At 40.9% G+C, this 21,659-nt stretch overlaps 1 protein-coding gene across 3 annotated transcripts; it reads left to right on the forward strand.

The window, feature by feature from the left end:
* The first annotated feature begins 155 nt into the window (after positions 1-155).
* On the forward strand, positions 156-17,865 carry LOC137255258 (serine/arginine repetitive matrix protein 2-like). Of its 3 annotated transcripts, none has more exons than XM_067792698.1 (10): positions 156-416; positions 2,850-7,280; positions 7,678-7,785; positions 9,194-9,460; positions 10,426-10,693; positions 10,989-11,134; positions 12,517-12,663; positions 13,385-13,504; positions 13,998-14,213; positions 14,938-17,865. In XM_067792698.1, exons 2-10 carry the CDS (start codon positions 3,033-3,035, stop codon positions 15,157-15,159), a joined length of 5,742 nt encoding a protein of 1,913 aa, XP_067648799.1. In that variant the 5' UTR covers positions 156-416; positions 2,850-3,032; the 3' UTR covers positions 15,160-17,865. The 3 variants fall into 3 exon arrangements, with proteins under 3 accessions (XP_067648799.1, XP_067648801.1, XP_067648800.1); XM_067792700.1 differs by having other exon boundaries at positions 10,992-11,134; XM_067792699.1 differs by lacking the exon at positions 156-416 and having other exon boundaries at positions 2,843-7,280.
* The last annotated feature ends 3,794 nt before the right edge of the window (positions 17,866-21,659 follow it).

Consider the following 21,659-nt stretch of genomic DNA (forward strand, 5'->3'; position numbering starts at 1 on the left):
TTCTTGGATGTGTGATGTGTCGCTGTATGAATAATGCTATTCCACAACCACAGTGGTAATTGTTAGCAAGGAACATATATGGATTATATGGTCTCTGCTGTGTGATAAACACAATACTCTTAACCATTCCGAAAGAAACCGATGAAACCCGATCTGATCCGAATGCGATGTAAACATGGCATGCGTTGCTGAGCATGCACAACGTTTTGTGGACGTTTCTGGTTTGTCTTAAAACGAAGCTTCTCATTTAGAGGAATGGAACACAGTTATCGCATGTTCACACAGTATTCTGAAGTTTAAAACAAATGACAACAAGGGGACAACACCCAAACAGCGTATTTTGAAGTCACTTATCAGCTGCTATACTATAGTACTGCTACTAAGCGAAGATCGTGCTAATGGGCGTTGCACCCCAGGTAAGGTTGCATGTTAACACGCGAAAGGACAGTGGTTGTGTGTTCGACAGATACATATAATGCTATCTGACAATTCGTTTTGGAAACATGATGATTGCAAAAGTAAGCCATGACGTTTTGACAAGAAATAATCAAATCTTAGAATGGAGAACTGAGATGTGTAATATCCGATGTCATGTTATCAAGACAGTACTGTCAGTAGGTCTTCGTCCAGGGACGATAGCCATGTTGTGTAGGTGATAAATTAACCATAAATGATACGAAGAAATTATGTAATAAATGCATGAAAAATCAGCACATATAGAAAAATATGGCTGAAGGTGTTGTTCTTATGATTACTACAGATTACCCCATGCTGCAGATGCAGGTATCCTAGCCAAAATCACCAGATTACAGATATGTACCATAGAATGAGTCCATATTCCACCTTATTACAATTTTTCGATCAAAACTGTCATAGTATACACAGTTAGTGAGTGAGTTTAGTTTTACGCCACACTTAGCAATATCCCAGCTATATGGCAGCGGTCTGCAAATAATAGAGTCTGGACCAGACGCTCCATTGATCAACAGCATGAACATCGATCTACGCAATTGGAAACTGATGACATGTGCCAAACAAGTCACCAAACCTGATGAGTCGCTTCATGAGTTACTAGTGAATGCATCTAAGTAGTGTATCCCTTGTGACTCCAGGTTAGAATCGATCATAAGAGGCAACTAGCAGCATTGGGCAGTCAATTAAGCTTACTGACTTGGTTGACGCATGTCATCATATCATAAAATGCAAAGAATGATGTTCAGGCTGTTCATCACTGATTGTCTGGTCAAGACTCAATTATTTACAGACTGCTATCACATAGTTGGAATATTGCTGAGTCCTATGACATGCCTGCACAATACAAAACAAGTGTCAACTAAGAAACATGGCGAATACAACAACTTTAAGTGATGACTGAACTTGATTTTCAGGCTAAATTTGGAATATGGATAAACATTTCATATGTATGTTGCATATTTTGTGGAGTCATACTTACAGAATCCTAATCTTAATTTTCATATTTTATGTGCTTTGGCCAACAATGTCATTAACAGTACTGAGCTTGTTTTTATATCATGCTTGATACCGTGGTTCACAATTTATTTTCTCCTTGCCCTGATTTTATGACACAATGTTTGATGTTTATGTTTACTGGACTGTTTATCAAAGAGTGATAAATTCTAAGAATGATAGCTGTACTTCATTAGTATTGTGAAATGTTTTAGCTACATTAGGAGCAGACATGAAATGAAATCCAAGTCATCTGCAGTTTGAAACCATAAGTGGAAATAGTCCAGTACTCCATGGACAAGTAAGGTACCTTTATTTCATTGCCCGAAATGAAAACTGACTTGTCCCAGGCATCGGACTATGGGATTTTTATCCCCTGCTTGATACGGTTATGTTTGTGAATGTCAAGGTGGTGTGTTAGCCTAGTGATTTTCCCATTTCACAATGTTGTTGTACCGCTGCGACTATCATAACTCCCATGCAGTAATGTAGACTTACAAGACTCATAGTGCTGAGATCGTTTTGTGAAACAGGGCCCAGGTTCGATTCCCCACATGAGAATAATGTGTGAAGCCCTTTCCTGTGTTCTGGTACTATGGCTGGTTGGTTGGGTGGATGGATGGATTGATGGGTGAATGGATGGATTGATGGGTGAATGGATGGATTGGTGAATGGATGGATTGATGGGTGAATGGATGGATTGATGGGTGAATGGATGGATTGACGGGTGTTTGGGTGAATGGATGGATTGATGGGTGAATGGATGGATTGATGGGTGGTTGGGTGAATGGATGGGTGGTTGGGTGAATGGTTGGATTGATGGGTGAATGGATGGAATGATGGATTAATGGGTGGATGGATGGATTGATTTGTGGTTGGGCGAATGAATGGGTGGTTGGGTGAATGGTTGGATTGATGGATGAATGGATGGATTGATGGGTGGTTGGGTGAATGGATGGATTGATGGGTGAATGGATGGCTGCATGGGTGAATGATGGATTGATGAGTGGTTGGTGAATGGATGGAATGATGGATTAATGGGTGGATGGGTGGATTGATTTGTGGTTGGGTGAATGAATGGGTGGTTGGGTGAATGGTTGGATTGATGGGTGAATGGATGGAATGATGGATTAATGGGTGGATGGATGGATTGATTTGTGGTTGGGTGAATGAATGGGTGGTTGGGTGAATGGTTGGATTGATGGATGAATGGATGGATTGATGGGTGGTTGGAGGAATGGATGGGTGGTTGGGTGAATGAATGGGTGAATGGATGGTTGGATGGTGAATGGATGGTTGGATGGTGAATGGATGGTTGGATGGGTGGTGGTATGTATGCCTTGATCATATAGTTTGAACAATCAGTTTCTGATTGCATTCAGGTGTCCTCACATCGGCAGTTCAAGAACCAGGATAAAGATACGAAATGAGCCAACATCTTTGCCATCTCAACAATGAGACAGAGCTCCAAATGGTTCAGATATGGATTTTGTATCATCCCATGAGAGTCATCCAGTGATACAGATTTTCAACAAAACTTTACAAAAGAACACTGAAGCTCAACCATGTTATCGTCGTCAGAAAGCACATACAACTCTCGTACAACTTCACCTGGCAAATCCCTAGACTCCACTAAAGACTTCAGGGGAAAACAAAGAAGACGAAAGAGATTGTATTCAAGGTCTAATAATCACAAAAGAAGACCAAGGAAAAGAAGCAGATCAAAATCTTACAGTAGATCTCAATCAAGGCAGAGATCGTGTTCAAGGTCTAACTCATATGTCAGAAGACAAGACAGATCCCCCCCTTATTCAGATTCTAACCATCATGAACATCAGTGCAGTTCGATGGCAAGCGATAGATCCCCTTCAAGGCAGAGATCACATTCACATGCAAGACGAAGAAGCAGATCATTATCATGGGATAGATCCCCTCAAAGGTGGAGATCACATTCAGGATCTAGCTCACATGCAAGACGAAGAAGCAGATCGATATCATACCATAGATATTCTCCAAGGTGGAGATCACGTTCACAATCAAGGTCACATGCAACGCGAATGAGCGGATCAGTATCTTGCAATAGCTCCTCTCCAAGCCATAGATCTCATTCAGGATCTAGACCTCGTGCAAGACAAAGGAGCGGATCATTATCCTGTGATAGATCCTCTCCAAGGCAGAGATCACGTTTGGGATCTAGGTCACATGCAAGACAAAGAAACACATCAACATCATGGGATAGATCCTCTCCAAGGCGGAGATCACATTCATTATCTAGGTCACATGCAAGACGAAGAAGCAGATCATTATCCTGTGATAGATCCTCTCCAAGGCAGAGATCACATTTGGGATCTAGGTTGAACACAAGACAAAGAAGCAGATCAATATCTTGGAACAGATCTCTTCCAAGGCAGAGATCACATTCAGGATCTAGACCTCGTGCAAGACCAAGAAGCAGATCAGTATCACATGATAGATCCTCCATAAGGCAGAGATCTTTTTCAGGATCTAGGTCTCGTGCAAGACGAAGATGCAGATCAATATCATTCAATAGATCCTCTTCAAGGCAGAGATCACGTTCACAGTCAAGGTCACATTCAAGGCGAATAAGCAGATCAGTATCACATGACATATCCCCTCCAAAGCAGAGATCACATTCAGGATCTAGGTTGAACACAAGACAGAGAAATAGATCAGTATCACATGATAGATCTCCTCCAAGGCAGAGATCACGTTCCGGATCTAGGTCTCCCACAAGACCAAGAAACAGATCAGTATCACGTGACAGATCTCCTCCAAGGCAGAGATCACATCCAGGATCTAAGTTGAACACAAGACAAAGAAGCAGATCAATATCTTGGAACAGATCTCCTTCAAGACAGAGATCACATATAGGATTGAGGCCTCATGCAAGACAAAGAAGCAGATCAATATCTCGCAATAGATCTCCTCCAAGACAGAGATCACATCCAGGATCTAGGTCTCCCATGAGACCAAGAAACAGATCAGTATCACATGATAGATCTCCTCCAAGGCAGAGATCTAATCCAAGATCTAGGTCGAACACAAGACGAAGAAGCAGATCAATATCTTGGAACAGATCTCCTTCAAGACAGAGATCACATATAGGATTGAGGCCTCATGCAAGACAAAGAAGCAGATCAATATCTTGCAATAGATCTCCTCCAAGACAGAGATCACATCCAGGATCTAGGTCTCCCACAAGCCAAAGAAACAGATCAGCATCTTGCAATAGATCTCCTGTAGGGCAGAGATCACATCCAGGATCTAGGTCAAATACAAGACAAAGAAACAGATCAATATCATGCAATAGATCCCGTTCAAGGCAGAGATCACATTCGGAATCAAGGCCTCATGCAAGACAAAGAAGCAGATCGTCATCATTAGATAGATCCCCTCCAAGACAGAGATCACATCCAGGATCTAGGTCTCCCACAAGACCAAGAAACAGATCAGTATCACATGATAGATCTCCTCCAAGGCAGAGATCTAATCCAAGATCTAGGTCGAACACAAGACAAAGAAGCAGATCAATATCTTGGAACAGATCTCTTCCAAGACAGAGATCACATTCGGGACCTAGGTCTCCCACAAGACAAAGAAGCAGATCATTATCCTGTGATAGATCTCCTCCAAGACAGAGATCACATTCAGGATCAAGGCCTCATGCAAGACGAAGAAGCAGATCGACATCATTGGATAGATCCCTTCCAAGACAGAGATCACATCCAGGATCTAGGTCTCCCACAAGCCAAAGAAACAGATCAGGATCTTGCAATAGATCTCCTGTAGGGCAGAGATCACATCCAGGATCTAGGTCAAATACAAGACAAAGAAGCAGATCAATATCTTGGAACAGATCTCCTTCAAGACAGAGATCACATATAGGATTGAGGCCTCATGCAAGACAAAGAAGCAGATCAATATCTTGCAATAGATCTCCTCCAAGACAGAGATCACATCCAGGATCTAGGTCTCCCACAAGCCAAAGAAACAGATCAGCATCTTGCAATAGATCTCCTGTAGGGCAGAGATCACATCCAGGATCTAGGTCAAATACAAGACAAAGAAACAGATCAATATCATGCAATAGATCCCGTTCAAGGCAGAGATCACATTCGGAATCAAGGCCTCATGCAAGACAAAGAAGCAGATCGTCATCATTGGATAGATCCCCTCCAAGACAGAGATCACATCCAGGATCTAGGTCTCCCATGAGACCAAGAAACAGATCAGTATCACATGATAGATCTCCTCCAAGGCAGAGATCTAATCCAAGATCTAGGTTGAACACAAGACAAAGAAGCAGATCAATATCTTGGAACAGATCTCTTTCAAGACAGAGATCACATTTAGGATTGAGGCCTCATGCAAGCCAAAGAAACAGATCAGCATCTTGCAATAGATCTCCTGTAGGGCAGAGATCACATCCAGGATCTAGGTCAAATACAAGACAAAGAAACAGATCAATATCATGCAATAGATCCCCTCCAAAGCAGAGATCACATTCGGAATCAAGGCCTCATGCAAGACAAAGAAGCAGATCGTCATCATTAGATAGATCCCCTCCAAGACAGAGATCACATCCAGGATCTAGGTCTCCCACGAGACCAAGAAACAGATCAGTATCACATGATAGATCTCCTCCAAGGCAGAGATCTAATCCAAGATCTAGGTCGAACACAAGACAAAGAAGCAGATCAATATCTTGGAACAGATCTCTTCCAAGACAGAGATCACATTCGGGACCTAGGTCTCCCACAAGACCAAGAAACAGATCAGTATCAAGTGATAGATCTCCTCCAAGGCAGAGTTCACATTCAGGATCTAGGTCGAACACAAGACAAAGAAACAGTTCATTATCCTATGATAGATCTCCACCAAGGCAGAGATCACATTCGAGATCGAGGCCTTATGCAAGACAAAGAAACAGATTGACATCATTGGATAGATCCCGTTCAAGGCAGAGATCGCATCCAGGATCTAGGTCAAATACAAGACAAAGAAGCAGATCAATATCATGCAATAGATCCCCTCCAAGGCAGAGATCACATCCAGGATCTAAGTCACATGCAAGACAAAGAAGCAGATCATTATCATGCGATAGATCCCCACATGAGAGAGCAATATCGGTAACCAACTCTGTTTCAGATTCAGGATCTAGCTCATTTGGGAGAAGAAGAAGGAGAAGATCGATATCAGGCAATAGTTCATCCCGAAGGAGGAGATCATTTTCAGGATCAAGCTCATATTGGACACAAAGGAGAAGAAGATCAATATCAGGCTATAATTCATCCAGGAAAAGGAGATCATATTCAGGATCTAGCTTATGTGGTGGAAGAAGAAAAAGAAAAAGAAGAGGATCAATATCAGGCTCTTCTTCACCCATAAGACGGAGATCATTCTCAGGGTTAAACACCTTGGAGAAAAGACGAAGAAGAAGGAGAAGATCAGTATCAAGCAGTATCTCACTCAGAAGAAGACGGTCATATTCAGGATCCAAATTATATAAGAGTGAATCTACATCAGGATCTATACCTTCTACAAATGAGAAAAGGAGGAGAAGATCAACATCAAGTTGTATTTCACCTAAAAGAAGGCGGTCATATTCAGGATCCAAAAAACATGTGATTGAATCGACATCAGGGTCTGTACTGTCGGCAGATGAGAAAAGAGTTTCAACATCAAGCTCCAGTTCAGGTTCAGTGATGGATGCCATAACGTCAGAGTCCGTTGACGCGGAGTTGTTTCCCTTTGTCCAGGATGGTGATAGGAAGTATTTTGGACGTGTGCTTGTAAGTAAGCATAGTTAAAATGTTATGACACTCTGAAACATGTTTTCTTTTGAGGGATCTGTTGACAGTGGTTATGCAGACATCAGATGATAAGTTTGATGCTCATGCTTTTGATCACTGGATTGTCTGGGCCAGACTTCATTATTTATAGACAGCCCCTTATATAACTGGAATATTGCTGAGTATGGCGTTGGACAACAACAAAGAGGCATAGCCTCATTCCACATCAAACCAAAGGCCTGGGTTTGATTCCTCACATTGGTACAATGTGTGAGGCCCATTTCTGATGTCCCCTGCCATAGTATTGCTGGTATCACTATAAAACCATTACATGCACATCAGACTCACCTGAGGGTATCTCACCTGAAGATTGTAATTTGGGTGCCTATTTTTTCAGAGACGCATCAGTTTGTCAGGCCCTGGAATCTCCCAGGCAGAAGTTGAAAAGAGACATCTGATAGGAATTGTGCTGAAAATAAAGAATGGACCACCTTCCGTTGCACAGGTAAAGTCTGATGTCCTTTTATAAGAGTCTGATGGCAGAACTGTGGTTAACTGGTTGAAGTGTTTGGCTCACCTGGGTGATATTTTTTAGCACCTTGTCCATGTGTCCTTTTAGTTGTCGAGTTATCCCCTATGGATAACTTTTGCATTTGTTTATTTTGTGAAAAAAGAACACCAAGAAAATATTGTTGAATTTATATTTGGTTTATAATCAGGGAGTGGAAAGTATTTGCAGGGTATGTTTTGTGTGAGATACATGACAAATATATTTTCTAACAAGACTCCATTCTTGCCTCTGATTAACGAGTGCAGTTGTGTGATATGTCGCCTCAAATTACAAGCATGTAAGGTCTTATATTAAGATGCTGATTGTCATATCATTCAGTACTTAGCAATCCGTTTTCGCTTCATTTTTATTTCACCTGAGGTCCTCTTAATTGCTCATTCCTTATTTTTGTATCAACCCACTTGGCACAGAAAGTAAACAGCAGCTGAGCCTCAGCATACTTGTCAGTGATTTAATGACCCATGTATGGTGTAACAGACATCATAACAATATCTTTTATACAGATTTCTATGGTAACATGGTAGTAATACATTATGTTGCACATTACATTTTTCTCAGCGTCATAGAGGTTGTTTTTAGCAACATTTGAAATAAGGGCAGATAGGAAGCCTAGTGGTTAAAGTGTTCACTCATCATGTCAAAGATCTGTGTTTGATTCCCTACATGGGTACAATGCATGAAGCCCATTTCTGGTATCCCCAACCATGATCTTGCTGGAGTATTGCTTAATATACAGCGAAAACCAAACGCACATGTTCCTACTGATGTGGAGGTGATGATGATGGTGATGGTGATGATGATGATGATGATGATGATGATGATGATGATGATGATGATGATGATGTTTCCATCTGAAAACAAGAATCTCACGATTTCTCTTAAACCTTATGTCAAAAGAGTATACTGGTTAATGGAAAATGTCTTACATCTTTGAATTAAATTTCGCTCAACAATGCTTGGTACTAAAATACATCTGTAATACCAGGTGTGCTAGCTAGGAAGTCATTTGACCCTTGAAGGGCCGGGGTAGAATAGGCCTTCAGCAACCCATGCTTACCATAAAAGGCGACAATGCTTGTCGTAAGAGGTGACTGATGGGATTGGGTGGTCAGGCTCACTGACTTGGTTGACATGTCATCAGTTCCCATTGGTGCAGATCGATGCTCATGTCATTAATCACTGGATTGTCTGGTTAAGACTCAATTGTTTACTGACCACTGCCATATAGCGAGAATATAAATGCCTGCAGCATAAAACTGAACTCACTCACTCAGTAAGTTATTTTTTTTTAAGTGTTCAAACTCATCATAGATTTGTGTTCCACACTTCTGTTTTGAAACAGGCTGCAACAAGAGACTTACAGAATGTGGCCAAAAGAGGCAACTGCTGCAACTTGTTTAATCTTCTTTTACAAATGATGTTTGACAAAGACTATCAGACCAACAAACACAAGAGAATACTAATAGAAACAGTTGATGGTCTCATATATAAGGCGGGACATAATGCCCGCCCAGTCGTTGACCAAATCCTCTCCAAAGCACAAGCAGGACTGTATTCAACGCAACAGGTGAAACAGGTGGCATGCCGGATAATTTCCAAACTCACAAAGGTAAGACAGTTGGAAATATTTCATTATAGCTAACATTTAGGAGGTAAACATCATGTGTTGGGCCAATTTCTGGGTGTTATTGGCTATTTGAAGCACAGGAATACATTCGGAAATGAAATATTCCAGTGCTTCCAATACTCAATAAAACCCAGAAATTGGCCAACACATGATGTTTATGAACGTTGTAAACAAAAAAGTGTACCAAAGGGTTCGTTTACATCGAGTACGAGTACAGCAGTGAAGTGTCATCGGCTGGCCGTTTCAGCTTGTTCCCATGGCAGCATCTGGAGTTGCTCATTTGTGACGTCATTCTAACTTTACGTCACAATATGATTTGAATGACGTCACCACTGTTGATGACACAACCAAACAATTGTTTGTAGTGTTTCTACATGTCAATACGGAGCGAACAGTCTTGCACTTTCCGGGAATCAATTACCATTTGATCATATTTTTCAACCAATCAGATTACAGAACACAGTGACTTTTGGTTTACAATGATGGGTATATGACTCAAGGAGAATATAGAGAATTATTGGTCAGCAGCTGCTTATACCATCACCATCAAATCGTATGGAATTCAAGTGGGAAAATTTACATGGCTGAGAGTGTGCTCTCGGCTCAGGGTTACCCAGCACCAAATGTTTTCCTACATACTTCTATAGTAGAGTTATGTTTTTTTAAAAATCTTCCAGACTGTCACAAGCCATTCCATGTACACATGGGTACAATCTGATCTTTATACTGCAATAAAAACACAAGTTCTGACTAACTGATCGTGTAAATTTTCTGAGCACAGGAAGCTGAACACTTCAATCCCACTTTTGCACCAAATGTAAGGTACTTGAACTCACTGTAGAATACAACCTGGTCTCACAGGGCATAACGAAACCAGCTCCGTATTTCTAAAAATAATTACCAGACACCCATTACCCCATCATCTCACTCATAGTATTTTGTTTTAGGTGTTCGGCGCGTTGAAACTCCTGTCACACCTTACACCAGATTTAAGCTCCCCTACAGCCGTTGTCTCATCTGCAAACAGTTACACCGTGACTGTCATTGCTAAGAGTGCAGGTGTAGAGTCTGTCCTTTCGTACATCAAGACGCTCTGTGACAGTGGAATACCATGTGCACAGGAAGCAGGGTTCGCCACCATCCAGAGTGTTGTCTACCATACGAAGAAGGCTGCTCAACCATACATCAAGCCACTTATGGAACACTTACAGCCAGGTGGGATTATGATGATTTTATGATCTCTTCAAAGTGTTCAGTTGTCATACTGAAGACCTGTCAGTGTTTGCAATATAGTGAAGCCTTGTTAATCTGGACAGTTGCGTTTCTCAGCAAATTTGTCTGCATTCCAAATTGTCTTGACTACTGAATCAAGACCCAAGCCAAATTTGAAAAGGAAAATAAATTATTTCAATATATATGTGCAAAAAACAGATTGCCAGTGCTTTTAATAATTAATGTTCTTAATGTTGACATGTCCATGCAAGTTGTCATGACTTGAGTTTTTCTCAAGTAGGTCAAACGCACAAGAAATTCTCTGTATGGAGACAATGGGCAGAAGCTTTGGCAGCAGTTGCAACCATAGCAACCAAGGAGGATTACCCAGCATTCTCTGCAGTATGGGACAGTCTGTTAAGCAAATATCGCCACAACCCACAGGTAAGATATGCTCCAGCATCTTGCGTCATTTTGTTTCTGAATTTTATTAACTTTTTAGTAATTCTTTATGAGTCTTTCTGAGTTCTGTTCAGCACGCCAGTGTTGGAGTGAAACATTTTGCTGTCAACAGATTGTTTGAGAAAAGAAAGCACTTTCCAATGGTACAGTTGGTACCCAGCTATATTTTCAATATGATGTATAGGAGTCTTGAACTGGTCTGTAGTTTGTTTGTACTGGTTGTTTGGCACATAGACAAGGGGTACACAACCGGGAGGAGAGAAGTGAAAAGTATCTGTTTGATATTCCAAGGTTCAAAGGTTTTATTTCGAGTGCACATGGCAACAGTAGTTTATATGAAGGCTGCCATCTTGTATTCTCCAAAACATGAACTTATAATTAAAAAAGTATGAATGGTAAGCGGAATACAATAACTAATGCGGAACAAATGGACAAGAAGTAGGTCCTCAGTACCTCTCAGTGCCCATTGTTCTGCACAGTCTGGGTTCTCAGTAACCCATACTTGTAGTGAATGTTGACAAAGATTTCAGATGGTTGCAGCAAGCCAAGGATCAGGGAAGTACAAAGTGTGTGGAAGAGAATTAGCATTGCGGAAGTTTCTTGGTGACTGCCTCAAGCTGAACACACTAGTATTCACCAATGTATGATGCTCACTTTAGGTTGCTGAAATATTGCTAAAAGTGCCACAAAACATTACTCACTAGTGGTGTTCGGATGAATTGAAATAATTGAAGATTCGCCACAGTGACAAAACAATCGAGCAATCAATCAGATTTTCTCATTATAGTTCACAAACGATTTTGGAATTTCTGTTTTAGTGTATGAAATGCTTAACGATGGAGTATCTTTTGTACATTGGATTTGAAATTTGCCCAGTCTCTAAATGAAGCTAAACCAACAGAGAATCATGGTATACTTATCTGCAATAACAACCTGAATACCTGAATAGGCAAATCTGAAAATAAATGCTGACCAGGTTTTTTTTGACGATTGATAATTGGTAATTAACCAAATTAATTAATTAATTAACGGCCTGTTTTCATCTTGAATAATCAGATTTCAGAAGTATCCTGTCCAGAGGTCCAGTAGATATTTTTACCCCTAACAGTAAATATTTCGTAATATCAGACAGGTTCTTTTGCTGTCAGTTTGAGGATATTAAGATACTATGAATATTGTGTTAAACTGCTTACAATTGGACAGTTCATGTAACAATAACCAATCAGAACACTGGAAATAATGTTGAAAAAAGGACTGACAAGTTTGTATCTGGAATGGTAATTTTTCTGGCTTGGAATTTTGGGAGTTTTGAACAGTGACCTCAGTGATTTGGCTGAAATATTGATAAGTGACATTTGTTTCAGTTCATGACAGCGTTTCAGAGGTCAGCAGTGCTCCATATCACGTTCTTGAAGCCGAGTTTGACTCTCGAAGAGCAGGACATCATCTGTGATGTTTTCACCAAGTCTTCTACCAGCCCAGATGATCCAATGAGGCACATCTCTCCACAGGTGTGTATCTCAACAAAAAACCTCAATGTATAATCATGACTTCTGCCCGCTCGATTATATTTAATTTTTTTAAAAATTGCCCACAAAAAATAAAACACACAAAAACATTTTTTAGTCAAAATTGTAAAAAATTACTGTTTTTGTTATTACTCGTGTAATGTACCAAGTTATTGATATTTTGCTTATCCTAAATTACTTTCTTTTTGTACTTATTTCTGTTAACATATAACTGTTGCTAGACAACGTTAAAATTAAGAGTATGTGAGTTGAGTTTTATGTTGCTTGTAACAATATGCCAGCATTATCATGGCGGAGAACACCAGAGATGCTTTTACACATTGCATCAAACCCGGGGTTTGGCATATAGACAAGGTCATATTCAATAATGAAAAAAAGACAACATGTCCATATTTTTGCTGAAATCGGCTTGTTAGATTCTTTGTTGGAGTCTGAGACACAGATACTGACATCATTACTTGGCCGTCAGTGCCTCGTATTTCTTGTCTTGTTATTGTTTGTCAAGCGAAACCACAAAGTAATGTCAGGAACTGTGACCGAGGGGATTTAACATAAGTGTACCTGTGAATATCCAGGTCTTGAGCAACCCATTCTTGTAACAGCAAGTGACATGATTCCATCAAAAATATTTAGGTTCCTTTTGGTGGAAGTTAACTTGATTGAGATGTTCTGACTTCTATGTTGTTTCTGGCTCTTGTTTCAGATATTGTGTCGATTAAGTCACAGCTCACTTGTTGCTGATGATGTCTTTGAGGAGAAATTCCTCCGTCCTTTCCTGCAGCAGTCCGTCCTTCCCGGAGCATCCATAACATCACATGACCAGGTAGGTGTACCTGGTTGATGCAATCACCATCAACATCTTGCATGATGTCATACGACCAGGCACCTCTGTTGATACAGGTCAGAAAGTGTCATCAGCAACCGATGCTTGTAGTAAGAAGCAGTTAACAGGATAGGTTAATCAGGTTCAGTGGCTTGTGTCATCATTTCCTTAGTGTAGGTTGATGCTTATGATGTCAATCTCTGGTTTATCTGGTCCAGTCAAGATTACTTAATAATGGCCATCACATAGCAGAAATGTTGCTGGGCAAGGTGTTGAAACAATCAGGTACATCTATCTAGCATGACATTGCATGACCAGGTGCATATATGTAGGATGACTTCACAGGACCAGGTACATGTATCTAGCATGACATCATATGACCAGGTATGTGTATCTAGCATGACATCATATGACCAGGTACGTGTATCTAGCATGACATCACAGGACCAGGTATGTGTATCTAGCATGATATATTTACTATCATTTCTTTCAGTTCTGTAAGATTTGTGTGAGATCAGCTAGGAGACTTGGTGAAGAGAAGACATGCTCGTACATAGTTGACGGCCTCTTCAAACAAGACAGCTTCCTTGCTGTAACTGATGCTCTTGTTGCCATCTTGAAGAAACATGGCTTGAGTCAGATCACATATCAGACAGAGAGGAGGATTGTTTTGGGATTATTGTGTGCTGGTAAAGTTGAGACATTTCAGGTAAACAATGATTAGTTGAATGATAATGATTTTGTTTCACTTTGCAAGGACTTTCTCTGAGTGAGTGAGTGAGTGAGTGAGTTTAGTTTTATGCAGCACTCAGCAATATTCCAGCTATATGGCAGCTGTCTGTAAATAATTGAGTCTGGAACAAACAATCCAGTTATCAACAACATGAGCATCGATCTTCTCAATTGGGAACCGATGACATGTGTCAACAAGTCAGCGAGTCTGACCACCCGATCCCGTTAGTCGCCTCTTAAGACAAGCACAGTCGACTTTCATGGCAAGCATGGGTTACTGAAGGCCTATTCTACCCTGGACCTTGACGGGTCACTTTGTGTGATGTAGGTATCAACTATGAACTATGAACTATATTCATAGAGCTGCAAAAAGCTGATGACTGTAATGTTAGGCACATTGTTAATACCATATGCCACTACAAGAAATGTAGAGTCAACCCACAGATGATATACTGACCTTGTCAACTTGCTGATAAACCTAACCTCTTTGGTCATGTCAGACTTCAAATGAGAAGGTCTTAGTTTGAATCCCAGGATGGGACTAAAAAATGTTATGGCTGCTGTATTGGCAGATCCGACTTTGGATCAGAAGGTCCATGGTTTGATTCCTAGGCCAGGTTGTTGAGGCATGTAACTGAAATATGCTGCAACTGCTAATTTGCTGGCTCTTAACCTTCTTTTTCTTTGTCCATTTCTTTCAGAATGATGACAAGATTGTGAGCTCGATTGAGAAGCTGCTGAAGCTGCTAACAAGAAGACTCTGTTTCCATTCAGAGGACATCCAACAGATGCTGACTTCAGCCACATCTTCGTCTTCATCCCCAAGAAGCGCCCTGAATCAGCTCCTGATGAACCTCCAGGGACTCTGCAACCAAAAACAGCTGACCTCGGACCTAATATTGGACGGTTGTGTGCGAAAATAGTGTTTGTGGCGTTCTAAATCTGGTTTGCATTTTTGAGACTATTCGGACCTCAGACCTAATACTGAATGGATGTGTATGGAAATAGTTTGTAGCATCCTATATCTGCATTGCTTTGTTGAGACTTTGTTCTGACCTGAGACCTAATACTGGGCAAATGTGTGTGGAAATAGTGTTTGTGGTGTCCAACATCTGCATTGTTTTGTTGACACTGTTCTGACCTCAGACCTAATACTGGGCAGATGTGTGTGGAAATAGTGTTTGTGGTGTCCAACATCTGCAATGTTTTGTTGAGACTGTTCTGGCCTCTGATATGTAGTGACAGATGTGTGTGGAAGCAGTATTTGGGATGCCATTGGGATCTTCATTGCTATCTTAAAACTGCTCATCCAATGTTAGATCTATGAATATTGTTCCAAATATTTGATTAGTACTATTGATGTGTTAATGGTACAGCTGTGAGCATACTCCAGATAAGTGGTTGATACCACATTTCACACACATCTACTATATAGTCAGTCAGAACTTTGTCAACAGAATTTTTTTTCTAAATATATATGCAAGTCATCACAGTGTCAGAAATTGGATGTTAATGAGAATGTGGTTATTTCTAGGATCGTAGATGTAACTTAAATGTGTTTGTTATCAAGAACACGGATTTGGAGTGAGGATATTATGACAAGAGTGGATGTTACTTGAGTGTTGATGTTATCAAGAGCGTGGATGTTTTTTGAGTGAGGATAATACGAGAAGAGTGGATGTTATCAAGAGTGAGGATATTTAAAGGCGAGTGGATGTTATCATGAGCGTGGATGTTATTAAGAGAGGATATTACGAGGAGAGAGGATGTTATCATGAGCGTGGATGTTATTAGGAGTGAGGATATTACGAGGAGAGAGGATGTTATCATGAGCGTGGATGTTATTAAGAGAGGATATTACGAGGAGAGAGGATGTTATCATGAGCGTGGATATTACGAGGAGAGAGGATGTTATCATGAGCATGGATATTACGAGGAGAGAGGATGTTATCATGAGCATGGATATTACGAGGAGAGAGGATGTTATCATGAGGGTGGATGTTATTAGGAGAGAGGATGTTATCATGAGCGTGGATATTACGAGGAGAGAGGATGTTATCATGAGGGTGGATGTTATTAGGAGAGAGGATGTTATCATGAGGGTAGATGTTATGAGGAGAGAGGATGTTATCATGAGGGTGGATGTTATTAGGAGAGAGGATGTTATCATGAGGGTGGATGTTATTAGGAGAGAGGATGTTATCATGAGGGTGGATGTTATTAGGAGAGAGGATGTTATCATGAGCGTGGATGTTATTAGGAGAGAGGATGTTATCATGAGCGTGGATATTACGAGGAGATAGGATGTTATCATGAGGGTGGATGTTATTAGGAGTGAGGATATTACAAGGCGAGTGGATGTTATCATGAGCGTGGATGTTATTAAGAGAGGATATTACGAGGAGAGAGGATGTTATCATGAGCGTGGATATTACGAGGAGAGAGGATGTTATCATGAGCATGGATATTACGAGGAGAGAGGATGTTATCATGAGCATGGATATTACGAGGAGAGAGGATGTTATCATGAGGGTGGATGTTACGAGGAGAGAGGATGTTATCATGAGGGTGGATGTTACGAGGAGAGAGGATGTTATCATGAGCGTGGATATTACGAGGAGAGAGGATGTTATCATGAGGGTGGATGTTATTAGGAGAGAGGATGTTATCATGAGGGTAGATGTTACGAGGAGAGAGGATGTTATCATGAGCGTGGATATTACGAGGAGAGAGGATGTTATCATGAGGGTGGATGTTATTAGGAGAGAGGATGTTATCATGAGGGTGGATGTTATTAGGAGTGAGGATTTTACGAGGATAGTGGATTAGGTTGTTGTGTGGAAGTTATCAAGGAGTGTGGATGATACCCCGAGTGTGGATGTTATCATGAGCCTGAATGTATGAGCATGGATGTATGTTGGAGTGTGGATATTATGAGGATTTTACTTGTGTGGATGTTATCAAAGAGTGGATGTTATCAGGGTTGTGGTTGTTGTGGAGCAAACTGATGACATCACAACTGTCAGCGTCCAGGCTGATCACTAGGGAGGATACAGCCATTCTCAGAATCAGAAATACGTTGTTATCCCCAAAGCACAAAAAAACAGCACCACAGGCTTGGTGTCGAGCTAGACATCAGTGGAATTTGAAGTCACAGCAAGGATCCACAACAGATAATCCAATCTGGGGGATACATTGATGGTTTAGGGGTGTCTGTGACATGATGATCAGACAAAGTGTGAATGGACATCACTGACATCCTAGCCCGGTTGTAGTACCAAATTTCAGTAACCATCCAGGGAAACACAAGGTCATGCATTACAACATAAGGTCATGCATTAGGCTGCATAAAAAAATTAAATGTTTTTCAGACACATTTTTCAAAAAACACTTTATTTTAAATTTTTTGTAGAAAAAAAGTATCAAGGGAGGAACACATTTCAATTTTTTATCTATCAAAAATACAGCTTGGGAAGATGTTAATGATTTGTCACATTCATTCAGTCTCATTCTTGTACTGGACAAATGGGTGATTGGGATGCAGTTATGTCAAATTAAATTGTTTTGAATGGCAAAACAATTGTTACGCGCACAAATAAAAGGGATGCACTGATGCCCAAGAAACATTTCACTTTTTGTATTTAATCTTACAAAACAGGGTATGCTTACACACAAAGTTATGCATTTTATCACAAGGTCATGCATTATCAAATGAGGTCATGCACTGTAACTAAAGGTCATACATTACAACACAAGGTCATGCATTACAAAACAGAGCATGCTTACACACAAGGTTGTGCATTGTATCATATGGTCATGCATTATCACAGAAGATCATGCATTATGACTAAAGGTCATGTATGTTAACACATGGTCATGCATTACAAAACGACGCTACGATTTGCAAAACTATGCCACATCGTGCATTTGGTGATTTCTTACCTTAACAGAGGATATCAAGTCTACCATGGCCCACCAGAACATGTTCGGGACACTATGGGCGGCAGAATATGCCCAGAAAGATCCTTCAGTTCAAATTCGTGATGTAATGGAACAACCCCAATCAAGAGTAGAAAGCAATACCTCATTGAAATGATAATACTGTAAATGCAAGGCAAGTCCTCATGGACGACAATGTCACACGACATGGTGCATGTGCCTTTGGTGATGTCTTCTGTCAAGAGATGGTAGCAACCAGACACCTTGGCTTGCCAGGAGTCCAGGGCTCAGTCCAAATGAGCACGTTTGGGACATTGTTGGTTGCAGAATACGTCCGAGATCCTCCAGTGAAAAATCTTGATGTATTGCAAAAAGCCTTCAAACAAGTATGGAGTGAGTGAGTTTAGTATCGCTCCACTCCCAGCAGTATTCCAGTTATATGGCGGCGGTCTGTAAATAATCAAGATCTGGGCCAGGCAATCCAGTAATCAGCCTCATGACATTCGTCTTCTCAGTTGGGAACCATTGACGTGTCAACCAAGTCAGCGAGACTGATCACCCGATCCCGTTAGTCTCATCTTACAAGCGTGGGTTACTGAAGATAGATTCTAACCCGGATCTTCACGGGTATTTCAGGAACAGAGGAAGGCCAGGGATGTCAGCACAGTTGGCCGAAATTACACCAGATACTGACATTGTGCTCCAAAACTGATACTTGAAAATGACTGCACTGGTTAATGCCTTACCACCACCAGTTATCAGCATTACAAAAGGAGTCAAATCGTTGATATGTTTGCTTCTCTGTGGTAATCAGATTTGTGAAAATATGGGGGTTGTGTTATTTTTTATTATGTGTATACAATACAGTGTCTCAATAAACCAGTATATTTAAGAGTTTGCGTGCCTCTCTCTCTCCCTGCCTCTTTCTCGCTCTCATAATGTATGAAGACGTAATTAAAGTTATCTTGAATCACTTCTTATAATGAAGACACAATACTATTTGTGGACTTGGAACAAAAGACGTGAGGACAGTACCTCTTTCATTTCACACTGTAATTTAACTTGTAGTCATCCTTTGAGGCTGACCGTAATTAAGATGTTCTAGATTCAGAACATCACCCAAGACAGAGGCCATATACCGGTATATGGTCTCTGCCCAAGATCGCTCAAGAGCCTGGTGCTACCTACCAAGTCAAATCGTCAACTATCTATACAGGACAGTTTCCGAAATTGATTTGAATCTATTCACCTGCATGCCCAACGATTGGGGCAGGAGCCTGTCAAAGTCGTTAGTGCTTTCCTTCGTCGAAGACGCGAGGTTTGATTCCCTACATGTGTACCATGTATGACTTTTGTTTCCGGTGTACACATCGCATACTGCTGGAATATTGCTTAAAAATACGTAGACTGTACGCACGCTCTACGGTCACTTGCCATCCATTTATCACATTCAAAACAGGTGACTGCATAATTGCTTCTGAATCCTCAATGAAAGCACAACCTTATAATCATGAAAGAATATGTACACAATATGTACGATGGATACGTTTTTGAAACCAAAACATCTTCAGAGTGGAGCTGGCCAGTAGACTGCGCTTCGCGTCACAAGAACCACTAACCAGTACCTACAGCACGTGAAATGGGTCTTATATGGTCCAATTACGTTGTTTGTTTATCAGATGGCACCATATGATGTCATATTGCAAGAGAGATATGCTATGGTGTGTTATTTTAGGAGATAAACGCCGACAGTTCCAAATGAATTCGACCCGTGAAGGTCCCGGGGTAGAATAGGCCTTCAGCAACACATGCTTGCCATAAAAGGCGACTCAGCTTGTCGTAAGAGGCGACTAACGGGATCGGGTGGTCAGACTCGCTGACTTGGTTGACACATGTCATCGGTTCCCAATTGCGCAGATCGATGCTCATGTTGATGATAACTGGATTGTCTGGTCCAGACTCGATTATTTACAGACCACCGCCATGTAGCTGTAATATTGCTGAGTGCGGCGTAAAACTACACTCACTCACTCCAAATGAATTCCCGTGTTTCAAATACCCAGATAACTCTCGGAAACGCCGACGGTTACAAATGAATTTCCGTGCCTTGGATGTCTGTTTTGCCAATGAAACTACTTGGTCTTCGCACGTTATGCTGAAAAGGTGCAAGACAAAAAGGTTCCATTCCTTATACATTTGCCCTTTATGCCCTGGATGCCCTTCTCTTCAGTCTTCACTTTGAAATCCAATAAAACTACAAATGCATCACACTCAGGTTGGAATACACTTCCCAGTTATGAACTGTGCGGGAAATGTCCTGTTGCATCCACTGACATCTTTCGCGCCCGTGATGAGCTATCTCCTTGTGGTGGGTGCTGGGTAACGCCAACAGCTCTTCTGTGTACCCGGGGTAGATGTGTCCACAGCACCGTATTAATTGTCTGTTGTAAGAGGCGACCGAAGTGGGAACATGTTTGACGTGGGTTGCGTCCCCTCGTCGGTGGAGGACGGGAGTCTGATGGGCACTGATTTCAGGAATAGTGTTCTTTTTGCCCAACACTCAACTGCGGACCTTACTTCGCCTTGACGGATGGTGGAAAGGGGAACATTTAGAAACCTAGTCATGCGATGATGTTACAATTTTTTCTTCCTGGGCTACATTCTTCGCAATCGAAGCTAACGATCATTCATCGATCAAACTAAACCAGTTTGCCATTTCTTTGGCTGTTCATGGATATTCTGGAGAGGTGAAGAATGTCGCCCGACATCGTTCTGGCACCCTAACTGTAGAATGTGTAAGGAAAGACAATCCATGAATTAGTTAATCTCCCGCATGGAACCTTTGTGTTGTTTGATACCAAATCATTAACTCGTTTAATAAAAATGGTATTACATGTGTTAAGGAAAGACAATCCATGAATTAGTTAATCCCCCGCATGGAACCTTTGTGTTGTTTGATACCAAATCATTAACAAATCATAAAAATGGTATTACATGTACTCGGAAGTTCATTTAGTATCCTCTATTTATGTCAGTATTTAGACGAATAGAGATTAAGGGAGGAGGGTTTTTGATTATGTCTCGTTGGCAGAAAAATAAAATTTCAGTGATAGTGCAAAAAATACACTTTTGAAAAAAGCCACATTTAGAAGAATTCATTGCGTTAGTTTAAATTAAGCACAGTTTTACTTAATGCAATTTCAATGGTAAAATGGTGAAAATACCCATGTCTTAGACAAAGTGTTCGCTAACACAACAGTAGCCTTTATTGCTGTGTGTCTGTTTACTTGTGACCACAATATGGCGTCAGAAACAGTACCTTGCATGGCCTCCATTGACAGCAATTTCTGCTTAGCACTGATTTGACGTAGAATGCACAATTCGACAAGATCGCTCTTGCGGAATCATTCCCCACTCTGCCTGCAATGCAGAGGTAGTTTGGCGTACGAGCCGAGCTATTTGATCCAAAAACTGTTCAATTGGT

The sequence above is a fragment of the Haliotis asinina genome, chromosome 11, assembly GCF_037392515.1.
Source record: "Haliotis asinina isolate JCU_RB_2024 chromosome 11, JCU_Hal_asi_v2, whole genome shotgun sequence".
NCBI lineage: Eukaryota > Metazoa > Mollusca > Gastropoda > Lepetellida > Haliotidae > Haliotis > Haliotis asinina.

Excerpts from the sequence above, each read along its gene's own strand:
- LOC137255258 (XM_067792698.1), top strand. The coding sequence starts at position 3,033 with ATGTTATCGTCGTCAGAAAGCACATACAACTCTCGTACAACTTCACCT. Across the intron at positions 13,505-13,997 it reads CCATAACATCACATGACCAG|TTCTGTAAGATTTGTGTGAG; the intron begins GTAGGTGTACCT and ends CATTTCTTTCAG. Across the intron at positions 14,214-14,937 it reads GTAAAGTTGAGACATTTCAG|AATGATGACAAGATTGTGAG; the intron begins GTAAACAATGAT and ends CATTTCTTTCAG.